Source organism: Patiria miniata, unplaced genomic scaffold (genome assembly GCF_015706575.1).
Source record: "Patiria miniata isolate m_02_andy unplaced genomic scaffold, ASM1570657v1 HiC_scaffold_21, whole genome shotgun sequence".
NCBI classification, from domain to species: Eukaryota; Metazoa; Echinodermata; class Asteroidea; order Valvatida; family Asterinidae; genus Patiria; species Patiria miniata.
In genome coordinates, this window is record NW_024037060.1 from 513006 (window position 1) to 540745 (window position 27740).

The 27740-nt window shown below is 39.5% G+C and overlaps 3 protein-coding genes across 3 annotated transcripts; all 3 read right to left on the reverse strand.

The window, feature by feature from the left end:
• Positions 1–1886: 1886 nt before the first annotated feature.
• On the reverse strand, positions 1887–3810 carry LOC119729818 (tripartite motif-containing protein 45-like). The gene has a single exon (XM_038202607.1). The coding sequence runs from the start codon at positions 3753–3755 to the stop codon at positions 1887–1889; it is 1869 nt and encodes a 622-aa protein (XP_038058535.1). The 5' UTR covers positions 3756–3810.
• A 4758-nt stretch (positions 3811–8568) lies between these two features.
• On the reverse strand, positions 8569–10513 carry LOC119729819 (tripartite motif-containing protein 45-like). Its single transcript, XM_038202608.1, has one exon. The coding sequence runs from the start codon at positions 10423–10425 to the stop codon at positions 8569–8571; it is 1857 nt and encodes a 618-aa protein (XP_038058536.1). The 5' UTR covers positions 10426–10513.
• Positions 10514–11405: 892 nt separating this feature from the next.
• Positions 11406–27159, reverse strand: LOC119729597 (kinesin-like protein KIF28P). The gene is made up of 21 exons (XM_038202219.1): positions 26894–27159; positions 25947–26138; positions 24725–24857; positions 24045–24239; positions 23224–23443; positions 22351–22481; positions 21580–21711; positions 21047–21217; positions 20666–20781; positions 19724–19902; positions 19260–19391; positions 18810–18964; positions 18237–18385; positions 17820–17954; positions 17153–17236; positions 16512–16721; positions 15822–15947; positions 15499–15654; positions 14719–14802; positions 13974–14127; positions 11406–13295 (listed from the first exon to the last, which is right to left on the reverse strand). Exons 1-21 carry the CDS (start codon positions 26936–26938, stop codon positions 13255–13257), a joined length of 2940 nt encoding a protein of 979 aa, XP_038058147.1. The 5' UTR covers positions 26939–27159; the 3' UTR covers positions 11406–13254.
• Positions 27160–27740: the final 581 nt, after the last annotated feature.

Genomic DNA, 27740 nt, shown 5'->3' on the forward strand with positions numbered 1-27740 from the left:
GAAAATCTTTGCTTCTATTCATTGGTTGCTGTTGAAGCTGTTACTTTCTAAAATGTCAACTATATTTGTCAACCATTGGGCTCTTTAAAAGAGTGGAAGTTTCACTCTTTTAGAGTGGTTTTTCACGAAGGGCTATATTGAAAAAAAAAACACTCTAAAAGATGAAAACTACACTCTTAAAGAGTGAACCTCCCACAATTTAAAGAGTCACATGGCGGACAACTCCTTTCGTGTGGCTCTTCACTCTTATATTATGAGAGTATGCACAAAAACATCTGCCTGAATTATTGTTGCTGCAAATAATTCGAAATTCTGCAAAGTAATTATTTCGTAACTAAACGTTGGCGGCTTTTGTTTGTTTGATGTCTCATTCAAAAGTGAGAACTGTTGTATTGCCAGAAAACGAAAAGAATTCTATTTTTCAGGGCAAAATATATAACAAGGATGGGGAGAGCAACTTAAGGTTGATATAATCAACTTGAAAGTTTAAATTGCCGTGTTGCAAACAGCGAAGCTCAATTTACATTTCACAAAATACATCTTCGAAGTTCGATAATTGCCAATGCTAACACAATTTTAAAAATCGGGGAGGGTGAAGTTTGGATAAGTTGTTCGTTGGTGCTGCTTACATTTTCAAAACTGCTGTAATTATAATCATTATAACCGCAAATGGTGCCTTAGGAAGACATTCCATTCTTGTGCACAAACAAAAAACAAGAAAACTCTCCCATAACTCATTTAAAAGTACATGTACTTCAGTAAAGTAATTATTTCGTAACTAAACGTTGGCGGCTTTTGTTTAGTTACGAAATAATTACTTTGCAGAATTTCGAATTATTTGCAGCAACAATAATTCAGGCAGATGTTTTTGTGCATACTCTCATAATATAAGAGTGAAGAGCCACACGAAAGGAGTTGTCCGCCATGTGACTCTTTAAATGTGGCGGTTCTACGGGGGGGGGGGGGGGGGGGGCTTTAGCCCCCCATTTTTTTTGTCTAGTCCCCCAAAAATAAATTCCATAAAGAAAAAAATGCACTAGCAAAATTTAAGAATGTGATGTACATGCGAACGGGTCTCCCCCTAAATAAATAGTCGTGAGAAGGGTGCATTTTGTACACTTAGTGTGCATAATTGTAGGATTTTATCAGCGCTCCCCATTGAACATATGCCCCCCCCCCCCCCCCCCCATTGATTTTTGGAGGACTAAGTGTCTGGAGAAAATAACCGGTCTACATTTCAGCACGCCTCCCTGAAAAAAAATCTGGATCCACCCTGCTTGCCCCCCAAAAATATTGGCTCTAGAACCGCGCCTGATGTACTTTCCCCTCCTGAAACTTTTTTATTTTACTTATATTGCCGACCTAAGGCAGTATGTTAAGCATTTTGCCAAAGACAATTTTGTTTCCTAAATGTTTCCTCAATGTACAATTTAATGTTGTTTAGCAGGTATGTATGTGTCTTATTGGTGTACTATAGCTCCATTATAGTTGCTGAATTCTTAAAATTTAACGTGCATACATGCAGGACAAGAATTTGGAAATCCATCATGAAAACTCAATCCACATTATGCTTATTCTGGTATGAATTTCAAATGGGCAGCTGCATATAAGGTGAGCACAGAAAAAAACCCGCATTTATATGACACAATTCATTGCTATCGAACATAATGTCATGGGAGGAGTTTGAGGCATTTTTGTTTTCATTGTAAGAAGTTTTGTTGTTTTATCTGCTCACCCGGCTGCAAACGAAGTTAACTCACTCAAGTTACAATTTGCTCTTTTTGGTCTCAGCATTCAGTTAATGACTATTGGAAAGGAATACTCTGCTCAAGTCAGTAACATGCAATTTACTGAACATGCAGTTTCATTTTTCCTTGCCTTTTCTTTTACACTCTGTGATAGATTTTTGTCAAGTTGTAACAGCCAATCACAACAATCCTCCCATTTGGAGTGTAGGCTATGCGAATAGGCCAACTTCTACTCAAACTATGTTTGACCGAGGTGTCAATGTAAATGCCCTCTGCACTGTAACGATGGATTTGATACTCCGACTCTTTCACGCCTCCGATACACTGGCAGTATGCAGCAACATAGATATCACCAGCTTTGTCGCAACACAGCCCATGGGGAGCAGAATTCTCGAACGAGTCAACTGTGAAGATGTTGTTGCCATGGTAATCAAGACACATGAGTTTCTTCTTGTCCTTGTTGGTGTAAATAAGCTGCTTGTTGCTGATGGTCAGATAGTCACCAATCATAGGAGCAGGGAGTGTTCTGATGAGAGACCCGTCTGGGTTGTGTAGAGATATCTTGTCCTTGCTCCCGTAACCTACTGCTATCAGATTGCTATTATCCACTGCAATGCATGTTGGTGTAGCCTTGATGTCTGCTTCTTGGCTCGGTTTGAACTGTTGAAGGAGCTGGTACTCCTTGTTGAATTTATTGATCGTTCCATCGTTGTTAGCAACAAATAGAACATCATCCATGGTTACAGCCATGCCACTTGGATTGTTCAAGAGGTGAGTTTCTTTAGACTCATGAATGTAGTACTCTTCCTGATCATTCAGACCTAGTATAGTGATGCGTTTCCCATATGCCATAGCAATGTTACCTGTAGAAAATGTAGCAACTGAGGAACCCGTCGCCTCAAATGCCTTCATCAATTTCCACTTTTCTTCCAGTTTCAGTGTTCCAAGTTCAATCTCATGACACTTCTCTTTGCAAGGAATGAATGACAGGTGACTGTTCACCTCTTCCCAAGTTTTCTCTTTCACATCTTTGTATTCCGACAGAAGATCTTGTCTGAGTTTTAAGATTTCCAGGCGATCCCTGTCTGTGATCTCACCATCAGTCTTTTTCATCGCATGTTGTGCAAAGATCAATTCTGCCAGTCTCCTGTCCTTTCTCATAAACACTGCGTCGGCTTCTTGCAAGAGTTGCATCTCTTGTCGTCTGATTTCAGCAACTTTGGATACAGCTTCACTGGAAATGTCTCTTTTGGTTTCAACAAGCATTCTGCTTAATCGAGTACGAGAATATTCCCAATCTTGTGATACATGAGTATCGAATCGACCCACTTTACCATATGTTTTGTGGACTTCTTTCAAACATCTATCAAAAGCAACATTAACATCGACTCGCATGTGCATGGGATCTTTGTGGCCTGAAACCATGCACTCTTTACAGATGAGTTTCTCGCATGTTGTGCAGTACAAGCACAGTTTCTGACTCGGGTGGATGTCACAATTTGAGGCATTCTTTTTCGTTTCAGTTTGCAAGACATCATCTCTTTGGTTGAGTAGAACTGTGATTTTGTGAGTTTTCATTGACTTGAAACGCAGATGTGCCTGATGACATTCCCGGCAGAGAAACTGCTCGCAATCAATACATTGGACAGTAGCCTCATGCTCCTCATCACATGCCTGACAAACCACCACCGCTGGCCCTTCAGTCTCACCACCTTTAAGGATCTGTTCCTGCTTGCTTACTTCATCAACCAGGGACACTAGAGTATAATTCTTGTTCAATTTTGTCACTCCACCCTCAGGTAAGATGGTTTGCCTCTGACACAGCGGACACGTTATCTTGCCATCGTCTGGTGTTTGGCTCTGCTTGAGTTCTTGGAGGCATCTCAGACAGAAACTGTGGGAGCAGTCCAGCATCTTGGGTTCTTGATAACGGGTGTGGCAGATGGAGCATTCCAGATGACTCTGGATTGATCCTAAAACTGACTCTACAGTTACACCAGTAGCCATCTTGTTACACCTGCAAGTAGTCAATAGCTTAAAGATATTATCAGATCAACAAGAAATTATTATGTACCAAATTAACATTATTTCGAATTAAACCAGCTGGAGCTCAGCCGCATGTGTGCATTTCATGAAAACCCACCAAAAGGCTCATTTGAAAGGCATGAAGAAGAGTTGCAACATTGTGCGATTACGAAATTCAAGAAATTATAAAATTTGGGTTTTAAAATCTGATTACGAAGATAATTTATACTGGTCAGTTTGAAGGGGGGCCTACCTTAGGTTGCTGTACGGGTACACTCACCATGGCCCCAATAAGAGAGATGCGTGACTGGCCATAATATAACTCTATGGTCCTGAGCTTTTGTTTAAAACACAGCTTCTGCATTAGTCTATGAAAAACCATAGAGAAAGGACGGCGAATGCTGTGGCCTATTTCGCGTGAACAGATTTGCTGGTTAATTAGGCAAAACCCCGGCTCTTGACCTCCTAGATTTTGACCAATCAGTGAGCGCTTTCTATATCGGGTCTTCGGTCATTCACCCGTTGCGCGTCATAGGCAATGGATAAAATATTTTTAAAAAATGTGTCACGCGCTCTGTATCATGTAGGCCTAAGCAATATCGCGCCCGGCTGTTGTATTACAAAACACTACATTCGAATTGACCAATCAAACCATTTAGTCCTGATATAGGAATGAAATGACGTCACGATTTAGGAAAATCGACTTCAATTGGCTGGCGCGCGGCTTGCATAAATTTGCTTAGGAGATGTCATCGGACGTTCTCCAGGATTTGGGTCCGTGGATAACGGGTGATACTCGGACTACTTCTGCCCCGGGGAACACCATGAAAGTACTGTACAGCAACTTTTATTATGTCTATGCATTGATTTTAACAAGGCTGTATTTGTTCACCCAGCATATCAATAATGTTATCAATTGAAAAAAATAAAACATTTAAGCACAATTCAGGCTGCATTCTTCCACGGTAGCACATTATAGAAATAAGACCTTAGCTCGTCGTGGCTGTTGTGAACATGTCCCTTACATAGGGATCATTGCTCTCGGCATCTCAGTTGAATCATTATCACAATAATCAAGAGGAACATTTAAAGATATATGCTCACCTTCCTGTGCAAAGAGAAGATCAAGAAACGCCTGTCCAAAATTGTGTTCCAGTAACAATACATGCAGGCCCAATATGCTGGCAGTCACAGTGTCAAGTGCATGGGTGTGCGTGTGACTAGTGTCATGTGCATGTACATGTACACTGCAATGTGCATGCACTACATGTATGCACATTGCACTTTGCTCGTCTAGTGGAAATTCCCTTTTCCTTTGCGTCTGTCTCTTTCCCATCATTATGTAAATTGTTACCAGGGTAAAGTTCAAAGACGGCCATAAATAGCCTCGCATCGATTTGTTCATCGTAAACTGAATACCAGTTACTCCCGATGTTGAATTGAACATGACTAGAACTTCTAAGGTTATCAGTGTTTGCATGTACATGTATATGTATAACTGCAGAAATAACGTTGGGACAGGATCCTCTGAATTCAGCCCTGTATATATTTTTTTTCATGGGGGTGTTCGGTGCTATTTTAGACATCGGTGATTCTTAAGTGGAGAGTTAGACTTTGAAGAAACCACTTCTTTTATGTACACTAAAACAAAAACCCCCAAATGTTTCACATATATTTATTTGTACTAATTGTATGTTTGTCAACGGTATTTGCATATCTCTTTTCTAAATTGATAATAGAGCTGAATGCATTGAACTTGAGGCTTCCAGGATACATGAAGTATAGATTACAAAGTTACTGTTTTTGTCAAATTTAAAATACAATATCCTGGAGCTTTCTTTCAGATTTGTATCATATAAACTGATATGATGTAAAAGTAAGGGATTATCTTTCTCAATCAAATTTAATTTAGTAAATGGTCTACTTAAAAAATAAGAAATTGAAAATCAAATGATCAGGGCATTGAAAAATTTAAACCTGATTTATTCAAATTATTTCTGACATGTGTACATTTGTAAAGTGTTCTGTTTTCCCTTGCACACAAAATGCACTTCTTCGTGTGTTTTACTGTGCAGTGAGATATATTTCCTTTAATTTTCAAACCAGTCATTGGATTCATTTTCAAGAGCTGTCCTGTAGGTATTTTTATGTACAAGTAATTTACCAGTTTCCTGTGATAACCAATATTTCCCATTGCTTGAAGATAATGGACACCATTTGAAAAATAATGTGCTTTTGCCTATTAAAAAAGGGACGAACAAAAACATATTAATCCAAAAATGGTTATTAAAAATTAATTTTCGAAACTTCAGTGTAGGTATCATTATTTGAAAAACTGACAATGCATCTTCATTTTTTCTGACATGCTTATTAATACATTATCAGTGATGCTATAGGGTGATATTACACGTGTATACAACAACATAATAACACAAGCAGTCATATTGAGCCTCATAAATAAAGAGCTAAACTCTTTCCCCAAATTGATTGTATTCAGTGGTGGGGTTAAGTGGGGTTAGGTATAGTGTTGAGATGCATTAATAGTGCGTTAAATGGCATTTTAAAAATGTTCCAACATTAAAGTAATTGTTGATTATTTGTTTGCTAATTTTGATCTGTGTAGTTGTTATTGTTTGTTTCGATTGTGTTTCGGGTTTTATTATTTTTTGGGGGGGGCGGGGTTCCTTTTAGTTTTTTTTGGTATTTTTGTTTTTAAGCAATATCCCTCCGAATCGCGTTTGAATCGTGCAGGTTTCTTTTCAATTATACGTATTTATATGATAAAGATATCACATATAAATTATCACTGCTATTAGCTATACTAACATTTGCATCTCATATATAGAGTACATGTCAAACAAAGTCATTTGAACTACTCAACATCAATGTTTAAACATAAATATGTACATTGGTGCAATTTGCTCGGAAGATTTCAAAACTTGGAATTACAATTATTCAGCAAATCCAAATTATTGTCTGCTCATTTACAGGTATGGGTTTACATGTATATCATTAAATTATACGTATTAGCTCAATTCTGCTGCTGAATTCAGTGACCATCTTCAATTCTTGGGGAAAAACAAAGTGTTAATCTGTGTAGTCAAGATTAATTGGACTGACAACACAGTCCACACAATTATGCTTATTCTGGGCCCAATTTCATAGAGCTGCTTAAGCACAAAATTTGCTTAAGCACGAAAAACATTGCTTAGTAAAATCACGTAACCCGCCAAAACTCCATGCGATCTACATTGCTTGTGACTGGTATTTAGCTGTTGTTTACTTAGCATAACAATCGATTGGAGTTTTGGCCGGTAACCTGATTATATTAAGCAAGATTTTTTTTGTGCTGAAGCAAATTTTGTGCTTAAGCAGCTTTATGAAATTGGCCCCTGGTTAGAATTGCTCATTGAAAGCTGTATAAAAAGGAGAGCAGAGGAAAAACCTTTACCTTATATTGACACCAATCATGATTTAATAGGAACCAGAAATGTCTGAAACCGAACAATGATCACCATTGATTACATTTCAGACATTTCTGGTTCATACGGATTATCACTGTCAAACGTAAAGTCATGGTAGGAATTAGAGGTATTATTCATTGTATGATTTTGTGGTTTCTGCTCCCCTCAAAAAGGTAACTCACTATTTTCGTTCAATGTTAAAAGATTGCCCAGTTCTTGTTGGCCATCAAATGTAAATACTTATAAATGTGGGGGATGGAAATTGGTGCCATTTAAGTGTGAAAATTTACTCCATTCCGGTAAAAATTTACTTTCACCACCGAAACTAAAATAGGGACCAGATATTTTAATGTAAAATTCATTCAATCGAAAGAATCAAATTGTGACTCCATTCTCGAGTGAAGTGAGTCTTTTTTCAGTGTATTTCAATGTAAAATTAGAGTGATTTTTACTCTAGTCCCTAAATTAACTCTGATAATTGCCGAAAGCAAGAAAGCGGAGACTATACTTTTGATGCCATAATGTAGCTACTACTTCGTTGAAAACTGCACTTAACTTTGTTTTACACGTACTTTTTACATTGCGCGGGCTGTACACTGTGCATGTCATGTATCAAGAAATGTCAATCCTCAAATTATCGATTGTGAAAAGTTATGAACTTGAACACTGTCAAAGTGGTGCCGTCTTAAAGGGTAGTTCCGATTGGCTTTTCATTGATACGTTTACATTGTTTGCATCTCTGCAGTCACGGATGACCGTGCTCATCAGAGCATGTTGGGGGGGGGGGGGGGCTCATGCCATATTTTCAATTGGGAGCGCCAATAAAATCCTAAAATCATTCACACTATATTAACTAATGCACCCTTGTCACGACTATTTCTTCTTTAGGGGGAGACCGTTCGCATGTACATCACAATCCTTCTTTTAGCTAAATAAAAATGCAATTTTTTTTTTACGGAATTAATTTTTTGGGGGGGCTAGACAAAACTTTGGGGTAGAACCGCGCCTGCAAGGGCCTACTTCTGGGCTCTTGCATTGACTTTAATGGCCAACTAAGAAGCGTATTTTGCATCGGAACTGTTCTGACGGTAGAGTACCTATAACTTTTGAAGAAGCTCGAATTTTAGCCCGTTGTACGAGGACTCATAAACAGGGTGCCACGTTAGCAAAGTTGCATAGTTGCAATTGGCTTGTTACTAGTGGAATTTTTGTTTTAGTTAAAACGTCCATAATTTTCTCTTATGAGGTTCAGAGGTTGGAAAGGAATGTAACATTCAATTTTTCATTGAACCACAAATGCTTGCATTTTTCCCTATTGCCTTTCAACTTGCTTAAATCCGATGATAAATTTGTGTCTGACTGTCCCCAGTCACAACAATCTTCCCATCTGAAATGTTTGCTATGCGAGTCCTGTTTCCTACATCTTTTACCAATGTGTCAATGTAACGGCCCTCTGCGCTGTAACGATGGATTTGATAAACTGAATTATTCAGGCCTTTACGCCTGCAATATGCAATGACAATGAAATCACCGGCTTTGTCGCAACACAACCCACGGGGAGCAGAATTCTGGAACGAATCAACTGTGAAGATGCTGTTGCCATGGTAATCAAGACTCATCAGCTTTTTCTTGTCACTATTTGTGTATGTAAGCCGCTTGTTACTGATGACCAGGTGGTTGGCAATCATAGGAGCATGCACTGTTCTGATGAGAGACCCATCTAGGGTGTGTAGAGATATCCTGTCCATGCCCTTATAACCCACTGCTAGCAGTTCGCTGTCATCCACCGCAAGGCATACTGGTGTAGCATTAATGTGTGATTCTTCACACGCATTGAACTGCTGAATGAACTGGTATCCCTTGTTGAATATATTGATCACTCCATTATAGTTAGCAACAAACAGAACATCATCCATGGTTACAGCCATGTCTGTTGGACTCTTCAATAAATGTGTGTCTTTTGATTCATGAATAGTGTACTCTTCCTGATCATTAAGACCCAGGAAAGTAAGTCCGCGTGTCCCACACGTCATAGCAATGTTACCTGAAGAGAATGTAGCAATAGAGGAACCGTTCAACTCAAATTCCTTTACCAATTCCCAGTTTTCTTCGAGATTCAATGTGCCAAGTTCAACTTTGTTGCACTCTTCTTTGCAAGCAGTGAACGACAAGTGACTGTTCACCTCATTCCGAGTTTTCTCGTTCAAATCTTTGTATTCCGACAGAAGATCTTGTCTGAGTTTCAAGATTTCCAGGCGATCTTCATCCGTTATCTTACCGGCCTCGGTCTTTTTCAATGTCTGTTGTGCCAAGATCACTTCTGCCAGTCTCCTGTCCTTTTTCCTGTATGCTGCGTTGGCTTCTTGCAAGAGCCGCATCTCCTGTCCTCTGATGTGAGCAATTTTTGATGCAGCTTCACTGGAAATGTCCCGACTGGTTATAGAAAGCATTCTGCTTAACCGGCTACGAGAATATTCCCGATCTCGCGAAACGTGAGTGTAAAATTGACCCATTTCAGTGTTTGTTTCACGAGCTTCTTGCAAAAAGACATCAAAAGCCACATGAACTTCGACACATGTATGCATGGGCGCGTTGTGGCCTGAAACTAAACACTTGTTGCAGATGAGTTGCTCGCATGTTGTACAGTAAAAGCACAGTTTCTGACTTGGGTGGTCTCCACAGTTTTTGATGATGGTCTTCATTTCAGTTTGGGGGACATCTCTTCGGTTGAGCAAAGTTATGATTTTGTGATTCCTTAAAGCAGCCCATCGCTGGTGTGCTTTAAGGCAGTACTGACAGAGAAACTGCTCGCAATCAGTACATTGGACAGTAGCCTCATTCTCCTCATCACATGCCTGACAAACCACCACCGCTGGCCCTTCAGTCTCAGCACCTTTCAGGATCTGTTCCTGCTTGCTTACTTCATCAACCAGGGACATCAGAGTATAATTCTTGTTCAACTTTGCCACTCCACCCTCAGGTAAGATGGTTTGTCTCTGACACAGTGGACATGTTATCTTGCCATCGTCTGGTTGTTGGCTCTGCTTGAGCTCTTGGATGCATCTTAGACAGAAACTGTGGGAGCAGTCCAGCATCTTGGGTTCTTGGTAACGGGTGTGGCAGATGGAGCATTCCAGATGACTCAGGATTGAACCCAAAACTGACTCTGCAGTCCCACCGGCAGCCATCTTTTTACACCTACAAGTAGTCAATAGTTAAAAGACATATTCAGATCAACAACAAAAGGATAATGTGCCAAATTAATATTATTTATAAAATAAATCAGCTTGACCTGAGCCGCAGGCGAGTATCCATGAAAAACCCAACCCAACTCTAACTGGGGACCAGGGCGGTCCACGAGACATCAGTACTGGCAGTCACCCCGTTAAACAAAAAAATGAAAGGCCCGAAGCATGCGCAGTTAGTCAAGATTTGCAACATGGTGTGATGTCGACATGAAATTTTGGATTTGGAATCTTATGAAGATAACTAGCATTGGTCGGTCAAGAGGGGATCATGGAGGAAGTTTGTGTTCCTTCCTCCATGGGGGGGGGGGGGGGGATCAACCACACTGCAGGGCAAATGTATGATGTCATCACTGGGGTCCAAGTTAACTCTGACTAGTACATGGAGATCAATTTCACTCGGTATCTGAACTTTAATCAGTCTCACAACAAACAGGAGGAACATTAAAAATATGCTAACCTTCCTCTGCAACGAGAAGATAAACACTCGATGTACACAGTAATTCACTCTCCATGCGTGCATATAGGTATCGAATGCGGCACTATATAGTGTAATGGCAAGATTGTGATCAAAGATATATGTATAACGCCCAACGCACTTTGCTCCCTGGCTAAAGGTTTCCCGTTGCATCAGCATATTTCCTATGTAGGCCTATGTAAATTTGCCTCAGTGTAAAGTCCAGCGACAACAATAAATATTTGTACATTTGTATTAATAGTATAATTTGGCATATAGCCCTTACATAAATAAATAGTAGAGCTAAAAAAAAACTTTTCCTACAGCTCTTGAAAAAATATCTATATTTTTTTTAAATCCAAATGTTAAAAAAAAATCATCGTTATCTAGTACCTTTTTTTCCAAAATTGGGTTTTACATGGTAAATAATCTGGTAAAATAATCAGAAAACCAAATTTTCAGGGGATTTTTTAAAGCTTGATTTATTCAAATTCCAACAAGTGTAGATCTTGCACATTACATTCCTCTATTTGTCCTTGCACACAAATTCCACTACTTCATGTATGTTTGACTACACCGATGAGAACTATTTCTTTTCCAAACCAAACACTGCAAAGAGCTTTTTTCTGTGATTACTATTTATTTCCCCAGTGCTCAATGTCACACAGATCAAAATCATTTACTCCAAAAAGTACTAGTACAGAATAACTTGTGAAATGTCGTTTCACATGTCCACATTTAGAAGCAACTTTGGACTATTTTTATATCCCCCCCCCCCAAAAAAAAATTTACACATGTGGTATTTGTGGAGTATTTCGAAATATTTCTTAAAGCAATGAAAATTCTACTCTAAATTAAAAACCATACAATAGTATTATTTTGTGGAGGACAGTGGACATTAATAACAGTTCAAAAAATATATATATACATATAGCAATAGTGGAGTGTTCACTTCAATACCTATATTTACATAACAAAACCAATTTTTACCTTTTCAAAAGTGTTTTTTTTTTCCAATAAAATATCACAAACAGTCAGCCTGTATTATTTTAAAGCATGTAAAGTTTAAAGAAGTAACACACACTGGTGAATTGAAAGGACGGAATAGACCATTGAGTAAATAATTCAGCTTCTTATGTAGAAAAATACATACCCATGACTTTTCATTTCCATTTTCAGTTAATATATTACACAATGCACTGTTATTCGACAAATGTGAAATTTCATATAACCTGCAAAAGACTAACTCAAACGGTTTCATCTATTCCAGTCTACAGTCTTTGATTTTGTAAAACAGGTACTCACGCAGTATATTAATTCTAACTGACAAATATCAGCACTATAAGTACATGTACATGTATATATGATCATATTATGAGAAGCTTTCAGAACTAGAGTGTGGCACTTGTGGAATATACAACGCAAACATTTCATGGTATCAATGTATCACAAGTAAACTAATGGAAGTAAAGGGCATAGTTTTAAAAAGTCCAGGAAGTTTGATAGTATTACATACAAACCAACTTTAAATTGACATCCAAACGCTCAATCAGTGGACGTATTATCTCAAAATGTTCTACTAAACGATGAAAGGCTATTAAAAGCGTGTATGTACCGGATCCAAGCTGTTCATTCGTCAGAGTAGGCGGCCAGCCCATTTTTTGGTCACATGCCACGCCCCTTAAAAAGTTGGCCAATTTCTACACACTTCACAACTCCAAGAATTACAATGTAATAGGCAATTGACTTATGCATTTAGCTCCGCACCTTGACTTTTAGACCATAACAATGATGATTGATGTGGAAATGCGTGCATATGTATACGATGAACGCAGCTTGAACATGCAGTGTGTCATAGCTCAGGTATGCAATGGACGTGGCCTTAGGGATAGGTCTATTTCAGGTTCATTGAAAAATATCTACAAAAACCCAAAATGTCTGAAAGTGTTTGATGATGAAATGTCAGGAACTGAATTTCAGACTTGCCAACTGCAGTTAAACATATAAATGCTAATTACAAGAATTTGGAAACAAATTAAGAGCCCCAAGACATATTTGGATTCTTGGTGTTTTCACTTCTAGTAAGAGTAATAATCACACACACAATGGAAAGGCACTTCATTTGAAATGACATGAAATCTATAAAACTCTGAAACATAAACTGACATATTACAGTAAATTTGTCCATGCATCTTTGGTGTTGGAATTACTTAGTAGTATATTTATATGGCCTGAAAAGTTGTCAAAAAAATTATTCTTCTCTAATAACCGACCTGATGCGGGTGGCACTATGTGGCGATTCTGGAGACGTCTCATCACATCACAACACACACTCCTGATTTCTGTGTCTCTTCCCCTTCAGGTAGGAATAAAAAAATCACAGAATTAGTGTTGAGCTCTGTTTCCCTGATAAAACCCATGCGTGTACCCAGTTGCCACTGAATTTGTGACTTTCAACCATGACTGAAATTGCAGAATGAACTACATCACAATTCAGATCCTGATGTAAATGTTCTATGGCATACTTCTTCTTTGCCTCAAAAACAAAATTGTTTCAGGTGTGCATTTATTTCAATAGTGAAACCAAAAAATTCATGACTCCGATTATTTTTTTGAAAGAAAATCAATGTGAAATGAAGTGGTTTATTTTTACAGCAATCAAAACCTTTTAAATTGGCCTCAGCCCTCCTAGATTTCTCAAAAATCCAAGATTTTTGTCTTCAAGTTTGCAGAATGAAAAAGTTACAGCCCAGCTACTTTGACTTTACTGTGGGGTTTTATGTCACTTGACAGTCACTGTGCCATGAGTGTGCTGCACAGCGGTTGATCTTGGACAATATACAAATGTCAAGGAAATTAAGGTCTGGGTAAAGTTTAATAAGGATTGATAGGTCCCTGCCCCATCTTTCAGTATAGGCCTACAAATAATGGTGTTATTTCCCAGCCTCTTGTTTATTAATTTGGTCATTTTATTGGCAGAACTGTGAGACGACCTAACAAAAGGAAATACTGGATAAGAATGGCAAGTAGTTACCTAGGTTACCAGCTGCCTCATCCTTCGGGATACGAGCGATGGCTTTATCAGCTACCTTTGCATTCTGAGCGTTCAGGACCGTCTTGATAACCATGGTCTCAACACGAGCCTTGTTGTGCAGCTCTGCTGTTGTGACGAGTTTACGGAATTGGGCCTAAAAAGGCAAAAGGGGGAAAAAGAAAAGGACATCTCATTACTCCAAAAAGAATCTCATTGCATTATGCTCTAAATGTATGGGAAGTCATCTTGATTTCATCCTAAAATGGAGCCTTTGGAAGATGACGAGATGATAAATCTACTTGTAGTTTTATAATTATAATTGTTTTACCACCATCTTGCTCAGACAAACAACAGACTGGAGACATAATGATGCCACGCTTCCTGGGTACTTTTCTGGAAGTCAGGTAGTTCTCAGGGTGCTCATGTGAACAAAGCACGTCATTATATCTCAGAGGTATTCCATTGAGTAAGAGAGTTTAGTTGCCTTTCAATGAGTGCATTTTCTAGTCTGTTTTAAAAAGCACTGATACTCTATGGAAAATGTTCCTCTCTTTGACACAAATTCCAAGTGCCTTCTTTAACCTTAGTATTAGAATCTGTACTACATTGTATTACATTGTGTTTATTCACCGATGAATAGTATGACCACACATGCAGTGCTTGGGCAGTTTTGGATGCTGTGGGGAGTAGGTAGGGTGTTTTGGAGGGGTGCAGTGATTAAAGGGGCAAGTCAAGTTTCACTCACAATTTTGGCCTCCATTCTCTCTTGTCTCTTCTTCATAACGGCAAACTGGAACATGAACTTGGCCTTCATGGCAGGGTCAGACACCTGGGGGAAAAAACACCGTCAATATGAACAGAAACAGTTTGGTGTGTGGTCATAGAATAAAAAGGTCCTAATGTCTAACACTGAGCGTCTCACACTCATTTCAGTTTGGCGTTCTCGTGTCGCGTCAAACCAAAAATATTAGGAGTGACTCAGGTCAGACCAAAATAAATTTGGTTCCTGACAAGCAAAATCTATGTACTAATTGTACCTTCAGTAAAATCTGATGTCATTCCAAACAACTGCAACAGTCTATATCTAACAGTATTGGCAGTTAGATATGCGTGTCAGCTTTGATACTAAATCGTATGTAATTAACAGCGTTTGTTTTTACCCATTAGAAGCTACAGGCGTGTCAGGGATTAACATCAACCAATGAAAACATCTATTCATTTGCACACCAGTTTTCATTGGTTGCTACGTGTTGTCATTCAGTGCTCCAGATTCAAAAACCATGGAGTATCGAGAAAACGGATCGGGAAGCTAGATAAGCCAATGTAAAAAATGTCAGGGATGTCTGCGCCTGCCAATATATTGAACGACATTATATGTAGTCCCCAATGAATAGCTTTAAGCATTCAATGCTCAGGCAGTTTGGGGCGGCGAGTGGGGTAACTGGTGAAAGAGGAACCACAGCATAATGGGGGTTTTTGAGGGTGGGGTGGGGGATGGGGGAAGGGGCCATGAAGAAAGACCTACCTGTTTAGCAGTGCCGTTAACATCTCGACCCTTACTGAGAGCCTCAGCCTGCATGATCTCCTTGGTGTTCTTCTTAGCCTTATTCTTGGACTGGGGATCTTTCTGAGTCCCCCAGACCTGGATGACAAGGTGGTCATTCAGCAGATACTGTACCAGCTGTATGGGAAAAGAAAAGAAAAACATCAAATTTGAATGTTTTGGTTCCACTTTGAGTTCCCAGAGGCAGATCCAGGTTGATAAAAATGGTTGAAATCAACTGACTCCCTCTGGTTTAGAACTGGAGGTCTCTTTTTAAAAATTCTACAAAGGAAAGACCAGCTTACATTGGATGTAACCACTTCAAAGTTGAAGCTCTTTTTGTGCTTGAATGCTGGGCTGCTGGTTCCCTGTACACGGTTGGTATCAATCATCTCTGTGTCCAGGAACACGCTGTACTTGCAGTGGATACCCTGCAGATCGATGTTTCAGTTGATAGAGAATATGTCAGTCAATATATAACGGGCCAGTCAATATGCAACATGCCAGTTAATTATACTCTACAAGATGCTAGACAATATAGAAGACACCAGTCAATAATAAAATAGAGGTCGACATACAACCTTCAAGATGCAATTCAATGTACGAGAGACCAATTCATTTCCAAGTTTACATCTCAGAGACCAACTATGCCATCTTTGTAGACAATCCTAAGAAATCATGTCTGGTAGTAAGAGAAGTAGTCACGACCATGATGAATATCCATAGCCCAGGAATGGGCTTTGGATATCAGGTGAATTTTTAGAGAGATAAATCATTTTTGCATATATTGAATTATCTGGGGCGCAGTATCAGAATCTTTGATTGAGAGATGCGCCGCCTAGGAAATAAATCCTAATTGTGACTGCAGGACAAATCCAACAGATTTTCCTCTTGCTCATGCAGCGACATTTGGTCTTATAATGAAGATCAATATTTTACACCAAAACAAGAAAGGCAAAACGAGCAAACCAACCCCAACACTGATTCATACTTACAGTGAATTTAGCAGGGATCCCCATGGCACTGTTGAGCTTGACGACAAAGTTCAAATCCCTTCCCACCAGCTCGTTGGGGTGATCAATGAAGAGATCATCGTCCTCCTTAATCTCCTTGCCGTTCTTGTGGCAGGGCACCAGCTCAACGTCCAAGAGGCCCAGCTCCTTGCCGCGGTAATCTGTTATATCCAGCTGCTCCTTGGACTCAATCTGCATAATAGAGGGATTAAGGAATCATCCGGATTAAAAAGGATTAAGAGACAGGTATCATCTAAATTAAATAGGGAATATTAGGAATAACTAGGATTAATGAGGGTTCAAGGAATAATCTGAATAAAAGAGGGATCAGGAAATAATCTGGATTACTGATAGATCCAGAAACAATCTGGATTAAAGGGATTTAGGACTAATTTTGTTACTAAACAATATAGAAGGATTAAGGAGAGAATTTCATTAAACACAGATTAAGGAATAATCTGGGGTAAACAGGAATTTAGAAATTTTTTGTTTAGTGACGTGACTCGGACTATAATTGTGACTCGTGATTCAGACTTGACTCAACTGACTTGAGACTCAGACTCGGACTTGACACTGAGAACTCAGACTCGGACTGAAGATTTGAGGACTCTTGGCGAACTTACCAGATAAGCAAGACTCTGCATGTACACATTGACTGTACCAATCAACACTTCCTGGTCTGGTGGCTCTGTAAAAGGATTTTTCTCCTGGAAAAAAAAAGAGAATAAATAATTAACAGTTAATATTAACATTATTATAGGCATTTCATTGTCTCAAAATTGGTTTCAAAGCATGGAGCAAGTTAAGGTGAAGAGTAAAAGGTCTTTCCCTCTTTTCCACTTTGTACACGATGATGTCTTTAATAATTAACACTGAAATTTCCTGAGAATGATGCTTCCAGTTTGTTCGTGCATCGTATGCTGACCAGACAGCAAATTATAAAAGGAAAAGCATGTACACTATAAGGCAATGTGGGCGCTGCGAACAAATGAAATGAAGAACAAAGTAAACACATAAAAGATTTTTTTTATCAATTGTGTAATGTTTCTCAAGATTTGAGAGTAGAACTAATTGTGGCAAAATATAGATTGTGGGCTGTTAAGTCACACAGCATACGACCTGAATGCACTTTTTCCCCCTACAGTTTTGAGATGTTAATTTTTGTCTGTACTGCGTCACAGCACAGTGTATCTAGATGGCTACAAGAAAATGAAATATCTGATAGGCTGGCTAGTAATAAGCACGGAACATTTCTGAAGTGATGCCACATAATAGGGCTATGATACTTACATCAGGCAGCTTCCAATCTTCTCCCTCAGTGTAGTTCTGATACATCTCCTGCATGAGATACTTACGACGGACAAACTTATCCCTAGGCCAGATGTACTCCAGATCCTTCTCCAGATTCCGCATCTTCATACACACCTTGGAATGAAAAGTCATTTTCAAAAGTAAAAAAAAACTCTTTTTTCAAATTCAGCATTTTCACATACACTTTTGGAGATTCATGTAAATTCTGAACATTTTGTAATCTATCTCTTCAAAGGGATTTAAGAGATTAACCAAATCAATTATGTACCACCCAAATGGCCTCTTTATACTCCATATATATGGCTCATCAGGCGTACCTAAGGTTGGCGTCAACTGCCCCTGATTTTATTTTAAATGTATCTTTTGTCTGCACTCAGGTGTGAGTTTTGTGCCTACCTCTGTGCGACCATGGGCCAGGCCACGTGCTTTAGGGGACATGACTACGATCTCAAACTTGACCTTCTGGTCCAGCTCCTCACTAATGGCGTTGGCTTCCTCCACGGCAGGAATCATCTCTACTAGATCCTCCTGAAGCAGCATATCCTCTGAAAAGATTGCAACAATCAGGTCCAAAATATTACGATTATGCTGAAAATTTACCTAATTAGCATTTTTAAAAAAGGTCTTCAAAGGTCTAAGAAAAGTGAGCAAAACAGTGTCAGGCAATAAAAGGAGATTTACCAGACTGATTGTTTGAATTATGGGAGGCAATTTCAAATTGAGGAATTTGCCAGGCTGACCTTTGGAGTAATGGGAAGTCATGTCAGATAAAACAAATCCCAAACTGACCTTACTGAAGGTCATGTCAAATAAAGGAATTTGTTAGACTGATCTTTGAAGCTATGGAAGGCGATGTAAAATTCAAGAGCTTTTTGATGTCTTGAGAAATCATGCCAGACAGATATTTGTCAAACTTGCATTTGGATTTACGGTAAGTTACGTCAAATAAAAGACATTTGACAGACTGACCTTTGGAGTTGTTGGAGGTCATGTCAAATCCATTTTTCTGAGCAATCTCCTCCTGGGCAGATTCATACGTGACCACGCCCACGTAGTTAGTAGGCTTGGCTTTATACAGCTGAGGGTGCTGGAACACATAAAGGTGGTTGCTGCCGAACATAATCCTGTCCAAAAACATTTTTGAAAGAATTTTTCATTTAATTAAAAGGGCTGCTCAATTTCTGTTACAAAACAAAACAGACGTTTGTAGCAAAACTTATCAATGACAATAATTTGTTTTAAGTAGGTGTAAAACTTCAGTAAATGGTGAATGTTTGAATTATTTTAAAATTTCTTTTGAAGGGAGATTCGAACTATGTTGATTATTATCAATCTGATAAAAAAAAATCACAAGTAAATTCCCAAGTCCAGTCACAATTAATGAAATGAAACAAAGACATCTCTTTGTATTTTAGTCACCTGTCGTTGTGATCCAGTTCCATCTTGCCGACAAGCGGGTCCCCATTGATGAGGATTTTAGCGTCAGAGCTGGCCTTCTCTAAGAACACTTTGCCGTTGTCATTCAGGACGATTCCATGTTCTTTCTGAATACTGCAGATGGAGATAACATGAAGGATGACAATGATTATTAGGGGTCAATTTTTTTGAGTCTTTGTTACGCATGATGTAATATTTTGTAAAGTAAGGACACATTCCTTAATGCCTGCAATCTGCACGTCATTTGAAAAAGAATTTGCAGTTATTTCGCGTCAAAAAAAGCCCCACTGTCTAGTTTACAAAGCATGACATGGTTTCAATGCTAACCAAATGCTTGCCTACTGCAATGGTGGCCAATCATGGGGAAACCAGATGGTCACATGCTACTTTGGCGTCATACGATTGGACCCTACATACCATAGATTTACCACAGACCATAGACTTACCTAAGTCCATTCAGCACAATTTCCGGCGGAGTCTCGGCCTTGTTGTTGCCCACCTTGTAGCTCCCGGGGCCCAGCAGGAAGACGATCATCCCGCTAAGCTGGGTGTCTTGGTTCAGGTTGTAGAGATGAGGCGTGGTCTTCTTGGCTTCCTTCTTAGCCCGCTCCCCGTCATCTCCACCCTTCAGGTGGCAAATCAAAATCCAATTTCAGTATTTGTTTTGCAGTTTGTTAAGTCAATCATCAGCAGGATTGTAATGGAACAATCACCAGTCTGGTCACAAAATAAACCAGGGGATGATTAATGACAAAGGAATGCCTTCGTCACAGATCACTTGACTTGTGACTGGAGGACTTGTGATTGACTTCATTTAAAAAAATAAATGGCAATATATGTTAAAGCATGAGTTTAAGTACGTTAGGGCTCCTTCATTTGTTTCTTCATTTTCCCCCACTTTTATGACTTTTTCCACTTTTTAGGGGTCGGGATGGGGAGGGGTTCAGGAGGGGTAAGAGAAGGTGGGGACTGAAACCCCTTGACCCCTCCTCCGGATTCACCACTCCAAACTAATGCCACTCAACTACCAGGTTTGCCAAGGTCAGATCACGGTTTTCAATCAAAGTAAAGAATTTGTTAACTTACATTAGATATAAATAACTTTTTATACTCTGTTAAGCCTGCAACCAACATTATTACCATTGATTTTTTTTACCCCTGCTCATCGAGCTCATCAATATTTTCCAAAACTACATCAACGTCCTTCAGTTTTACAAATCCTTGCTGTCACTTTGGCTGAATGAGGCTAATTCAAACACCACAACCAAATCTGCCCTCACGAGAATCCATTGACGCCTAAGTGTGGAGAATCAAATAACGCCCTTCAATAAGGTCACACACACACCCACGTCCCTCATTCCTAAATCTCATCAAGACTGTATTCATACCTCGGTCTCCTTGAGCTTATCTTCCCAGCTCTGCTTCATGTAGCCCAGCTCCCGCTCGGTGGCCTCCAGGCGAGCCTGCATCTCTTCCTCCAACTCCTTGCGGATGGCTTCTCGCTCTGTCACGACAAAGAGAACTTGAGTGTATTTTCCATACATTTTTTTAATATTTCATATTTTGTTTAACAAAGGACAAGCTAAGGAGCGTCAGTCGACTGCCTTGAATAGGGAGGGGAGGTGTAACAAATTGGCTGGTAGACCATATCTAATATAAGGTAGACATGATATTTTTTTAACAGGCCCTCCATTGAAATACCTTTTCAAAATGTATTTATTATATCTACAGTATCTTTACTTCTACTCAGTTTCTCCGTTGAACCTTACCTTCATCAGTCACGCCTTCTTTCCTGTCGTCGTCATCGGCAACCATGACCAGGCCGCCTTTCTTGATGGCATCCATCAGTCGGGCATTCTCCTCCTTCAACTCTCGGATCAGTTTCTCCGTCGGGTCCTCATTGACCACGGCCGATGTCTTGATCTGTTTGGCACGATCAGCTGAACAGAAAAGTTTATAGATAGAATGTTGCATCAGTCTCTTTAATATAGAGATCACAAATTATTTTATTCTATCTTCCTTAAGCTTAACCCCATTTACTAGTTACTTCTCAGATACTACAAAATCAACTACTCCACTTCTTGGCCACCCATTTAAAAAGATCTGTTTTCCACTACTAGAAATTATCAATTCCATTTCAAATCATCTGTGTAAGAAGTAGTACGAAGTACCAGTTCGAAGAAAAAAAAAGTAAGACAGGGGCTGTGTCCAAAATGGCATTGCTGTCTATGGCTACAACTATTCACTGTACAAATCCATGGCTTAACAATGAAGCCTCAGCCACAATGACCCTATGGCTTACCATATCTGAGTGTTGAGAGTGTCTCCTCGTAGTTGATGTCAGCTGGACTGAGGGCAGCAATCATAATGGTCTTGCTGTTACCACCCAGGGCATTCTTCAGCAGTTTGGTCAGAACAGAGTCACGGAACGGAACTATTGTAACAAACAAAAAACAGAGCCAAAATAGTTAGGGGCAGTTCATAACAGTTTCAAATTTCCAGAGTCAGCTCCAGATTGATAAAAATGCAGGCAGATCGATGATAGAAAGTCAAGAGGTTGCATATTCTGTTTTCTGCCTGTATTTGCATTATCTTGGATCCACCTAAGAGTTAGGGGCAAATTTCACATATGTTTGATAAAAAATGTTGAATTAAATAGTAAACAGGGAATCAGACTTAAGAAACCTCCTTTATGGTCAGCTAATATTAGCCATTGATCCATCACACTAATACATTTTCAACATGTCTTCAGACAGTGTAACGCTGATTGTGGTCTCTTTATGTCCTAAGACATTTTACTACATTTGATTCTATCTGCCAATAATTTAATAGTCACTACTTAAGTTGAGGGCATGATGTTGACGAAAACACCATGAACCCAAAAGTTGTTGTTCCTCTATGACCTTCAAAAGCCTATCATATAGTCTTAAGGTTTTTACTTGAAAAAAAATTTCAAACGTATTTATCGTCTCTTGTGATAGAAACTTAATTCCATTCACAATTTTGGAAAATTGTAATTATCAAGCATTTTAGATTTCACAATATAACCAAGAATACCAGATAAAACACTGACCTTTGACCTTCTTGCCCTTTGACCTATCAGCCAATGCCGAGATGACGTTACCCAACGAGGACAGTGATTGGTTAATGGCAGCTCCTTCCTTCAGCCGGTCACCAGTGGCCCCTGTTGATTCTGCACGCTCACTGAGAAACACAAAGAGAATATAGACTTTGTGCATGAAGTACCCCCTCAACGGTGCTCAAGAGAGAATCAGGCAGACCATTGAATGCCATGACTGCCAAGGGGAGGGACTCCAATGCATTGGTGCCATACGCCTAGCGCTAATGTGAGGACAATACAGGTCTGTAAACATTCGGATTTAAAGATTAGTTGTTTCACTTGTGCGCCAACTAGACAACACACGCAATGCGTTGCCCCATATTTGAAATTGTGAAGATTTCTGTTATTATTTTATTGTCTCCTGTTGAATCTTTTGTTTTTCTTCAAAACGAGGGCGGATCCGGGGGGGGGGGGGGGGGGGAGGCACAACAGGGGGCCATGGCCCCACCCCCCCCCCCCAAAAAAAGAACTTTTTTTTTTTTTTAAGTGACTTTGCAATAAAAGCAGGCACTGTGTACACCACCATCTTTTTCTCAAAAATATTTGGTTAAAGTGGTCAGAAATTGCCTCAGATCGCACAACAGGGCATCCAGAATCCAAACATTTTTACGAGCCCTTAAGTGGGCCCCAAACCCCACGCCATAATTTTTGGGACCCACTTTTTGGCCCCCCCCCCAAAAAAATGTGTTCTGGATCTGCCCTTGCTTCAAAAATTCTGAAACCCAGCCCCTGAAACCAGCCTGCTTAGTTGTGATGGACTTTGACGTGCTTAAAGATCTGATTCATAGCAGATTCGACCTAAACACTTGGAAATTCATCACCCACCTGCCAGCGAGGTCAACCAGATTAACCACGGCGACCTTTGCCATCTCCTGCCCGGCATCGTTGACAGACTTCTGGGTGAAGGTGATGCCTACGATGGTGTGAGCGCGACTGCTGGTTGCGTTCATCTGCGTGGAAGCCACAGAGCGGTTACGCGTACCTTCGTCCATACGATCCTCGATCTGTTGGTAGCTCTGCACGGGCACGTTACGCAGTTGCTCAACTAAAACATTCAATAGCGAAGTAGAATTTATACAATCAGATTTTAACAAATTTAGTCTGAATTACATAAAGATTTTTAACAAATTTAGTCTGAATTACATAAAGTTGAGTGATCAAAACCCTTGCATATGACTTTATGTGCGGAAAAAAATGTGTTTTTGGTATTATTTTATTTCAATTTTAGTTCATATTTGGAGAAAATTTCGGGTACAATTCTTCCATTTTGAGAGGTAATAATATTTGAGAAAAAATTGTCAATGAGAATAATGCACAAACTGCATTGTGGTTCTTAACCACACAAAAGGAAAATATGTATAACAAAATATTTAAAAATGGGGGGCAGAGAAAACATTTGAAATTTTCATTTTTTTTTAAAAAAATTATTACTTTTTAATAATTCACCAGATCCAAAAATGTGTCAATTGTAAAAAAAAAAAAAAAAAAAAAAGAGGGAAGGAGGCCAGTAAATTTAGAGAGAGGAAATTTTGACTAGATTTCATTTTGACTAGATTTCATCAACTACAAAAAATTTCTAAACAAAAATGCTGAAAAAAAAACAGTTTGGTCAATCTTGTGACCGAATGCCATGTTTCAGAACTTACCGTAAAATCCCTTTTTAGGGTGTTCCCTGACCCTGAGTCCACCCTTTTTGCTGGAGGCGGGGTTGAGCAAGTCTCGCACCTGCTCATTGTAGATCTCAAGCATGCTGAATGTCACCTCAAACTCAGTCTTGGTACCAGATGCTCGCTTGTTGTTGATCTCAACAAACAGCTGGTCGCAGAATATGGGAATGACTCCTGATGACCAAAGAGAGAAGCTGATGATTAATGAGTGAAAGCATCAAGGTGGTTTCTTTGGGTTCCAAGATGGAGAAAAAGGGATGAACATATTTGTTTGTGAATTGAAAGGGTGGCTTTAATGAATCTCATCTGTTTAAACACAGGGTCTCTAAACTTTTGAATGTTTTTTCCCAGTGTTTTTTTTCTAAATCTTTTGCTATAACAGGTGTTACTCTCATATTGTGTACCTGCATGTTGCTTTAAACAAGAACAGTTTGGAATCCCAACAATATATTAGAATCCCCAAAACCAAAAGTTATTTAATTTTCAATGAGACGTCTAATGAAAAAAAATATGTCCATGTTAGTTATGAAAAAGTTACATTCAACTTCTGAATGATGTGGTAGTTGGCAGTAATTCAGTTGCCTGGCTGCAATTTTTTTTTTTGGGGGGGGGGGAGTGTTGACTGATCTTAGTTTGCCCTGACAATGAGTGAAACGTACCTTTGTTTGGTCCGTAGCCAAAGACAGAGAAGGATTTGCCCGATCCAGTTTGCCCATAGGCAAAGAGGCATGAATTGTAGCCGTCCCACGCATTCTTTAACACACCCACTCCAAGATCATCAAACACTTTTTTCTTAAAACGAAAAACAAAGTGATGTTATTGGATTCGATGCACTGATTATAACTTGGGGGGGGGGGGCAGTCACTAGCGACGGCCTGTGCATCAATGGATAGGACCAGCACTCATACAAACTTCTGATAGATAACAAACATTTTGCCTAGGTTCGGCTTAGTTGCTATTAATGTGGGTCAAATTTGCTTTAAGGCCCCCCCCCCAAAAAAACGCGGTCTCTGGTCAGCGCGCGCGTCGATTTTAATCATGCGCGTCAACCTTTTTTTTTTCAGATTAACACGGAAGCTACAACAGGGCCCTCTATTGCCGCACCTCCTCACATTTTTGTACCAAGGAGCACCAAGGAATGGGGAAATTGCACCAAGGCAAATGATAAAGGGCACCAAGGCAAATTATGGAGGACACCAATGTATAATGAGGACACAAAAAAACAAAATAGTACCCACCTTGTCTGTACAATACAAGCTTGAAAAAAAAACAAGCCACAAAAAAAAAAAAATCGCGTCGCCGCATCAATTTCGAAACTTCGGTCTGACCAGAGACCGACAATTTTTTTTTTGGCTTAACTACAAAAGAATATAGTAAGAAATGCTCAAATATACAACTCTAGAAAGATATGCACTTGTGACAAAGTAATTCATTTCTATTTAACAATAAAGCTGTATTCTCTCTGAGTGATCCCCGTTTTTTATTTCCCGGGTTAGCAACAATCCTAATGTTTCTAGCATCTTGATTTAGGGTGTGATCCCTGGCTACACGGCATATATGTACGGATTTATGGTTTCTGATTAGTGCAGCTTAATAAACAAAGACATTGACGAAATGGAGAACCACCAATGTAGGGCTGGACAGCACCTCACAATAACAACTGATAAAACCAAGGTACTAATAAAAGTTTTAAAATCAGAAGATAATTATAGAAGTTACTAAAAATGCCTAAGACAACAAAACAAGTACATACACACTGTAGCAAAAATAAGCTACGAAGCAAGTTAAATTCCACAAAAAAATGGTAATAAATAAATAAATAAAATCAAGTAGGACACTAAAAAACAACAACCTGATATACCGACATATACCATATTGTACCTGGCCGTCATATTTCGGTGACACTGACACCAATAGCTGGTCTCGTTCCTCGAAGCCGTCATGTGACCAGTAACTGTAGTCAAAGTTGAATTTCTTGGGTTCTTCGTTCATAGCGTCTGGGTTCTGGATGGTAGTGGTGCCGGCGTTCATTCCGATGATGAGCTGGGCACCGCGGGCTTTTTCACGTGAGTTGTGTGAAGCAGTTAAGGTTCGTGCTAACATTCTTTCTTTTCTTTTTTTCATTTAAGATTTGGGGCCAAGAAAAAGACCACCTTTAGTTATTTAGTGATCCAGCAGATTTGCAATACGAAATAAAAAGTACTGTATTGTCGGGCCACAAACTGACCTAATTTGTTATTAATAAAGTAATTTCCTATTCAATATAACTTAAAATCAACTGTCATTTTTACGTTAAAGTTTCAAAAAGCGAATAAGCCTAACTTAAATATTTTAAATTAGAAAGAAAAACTTTTTTTTTTTAACAGTTTTTAAAAAAGTGGACGCAGTTACCCAACTCAAAAAGTGTATGCAATGACCTGTGTTCATGTTATTGCCACTGTGACAGAGCATGGCTAGGGGGAGGGGTTATTTTTTTTTGGGGGGGGGGGTTTGAATCATATTATAAATGACTCTAGTCCGAGTAACTTGGACCCAACTTATCGCCTTTTTTAACATTTGGACATGGTCTGGCGATTGAAGGGCCTTTATATTATTTTAATTTATCGATAAAAACAATGCAACAACTAGGCCTAAAAAAGCTAAGGACTATTTGAATTTCTTCACAACAATCCAATGAAGACTCCTTCGAACTATGTTACTGCACGCAAAGTTACCTCTTTTTTGCCCCCCCCCCCCCAAACAAAAGGGGCCAAACCTGCTTCAATCACCGCGCTCACTCAGGGCCAGGCCCAGGTAAAATAACCCATAATTTCTCATCAAAAGGATATGAAAGGCCGCACGCGCACGGCAACTTTGACGCTTTCCTCAGGCATGCTGCTTCAGAAAAAGCCTCAGTCTCCCGAACCAACTCTTTCCTCAAAAGAATCAGTCTCAAATGCTAAAAAATCCTTCGATATCCCACAAAATCGGACAGAAAATTGCACTTGCCAGCGATCACCACAAGGCAGCCATCTTGGATTACGAACCGATCGATAATCACATGGGGAAAGTGTTGATGGTTTGACAAGTGGTTTCCTAGCAATAAACGCCAGCTACTGTGCAGCGTTATTGTTGTGACATAGCGCTTTATTTACACGGCTTTTAACCGGTGCCTGGAAGCGCGCACAGGCTTAATGCGTCAGACATTGCCTTGAGATAAGACCATAGATACCGTCAAAGCAAATGAAAATAACACTCCACTAATTTAAAATGAACTCGGGCAACTTAATTGTTTATTTTTGAGTGACGTTGTGAATTGAAGATGATGCAGAGATAATTTAGACTAACGCATGTGCCTTAGTCATCAACCTTGTGCAGTGGTGGTTCTGCGGGGGGGGGGGGGGGCTTTAGCTCCCCACCTACTAATTTTTAGAGGCCTAAGTGTCCGGAGAAAATAACCGGTCTACATTTCAGCACGCCTCTCTGAAAAAAATTCTGGACCAACCCTGCTAACCCCCCCCCCCCCCCCCCCCGCAACAACAACAAAAATATTGGCTCTAGAACCGCGCCTGACCTTGTGAAGTGGGCGCATAACTCAGTTGGAAGAAGACTTAAGAGCAAATTTTGAATACCAATTTGTTTGATAATAAAGGAACAATGGTAGGCGGCTAGGAACAATGTTTCCCGGAAAGTGAC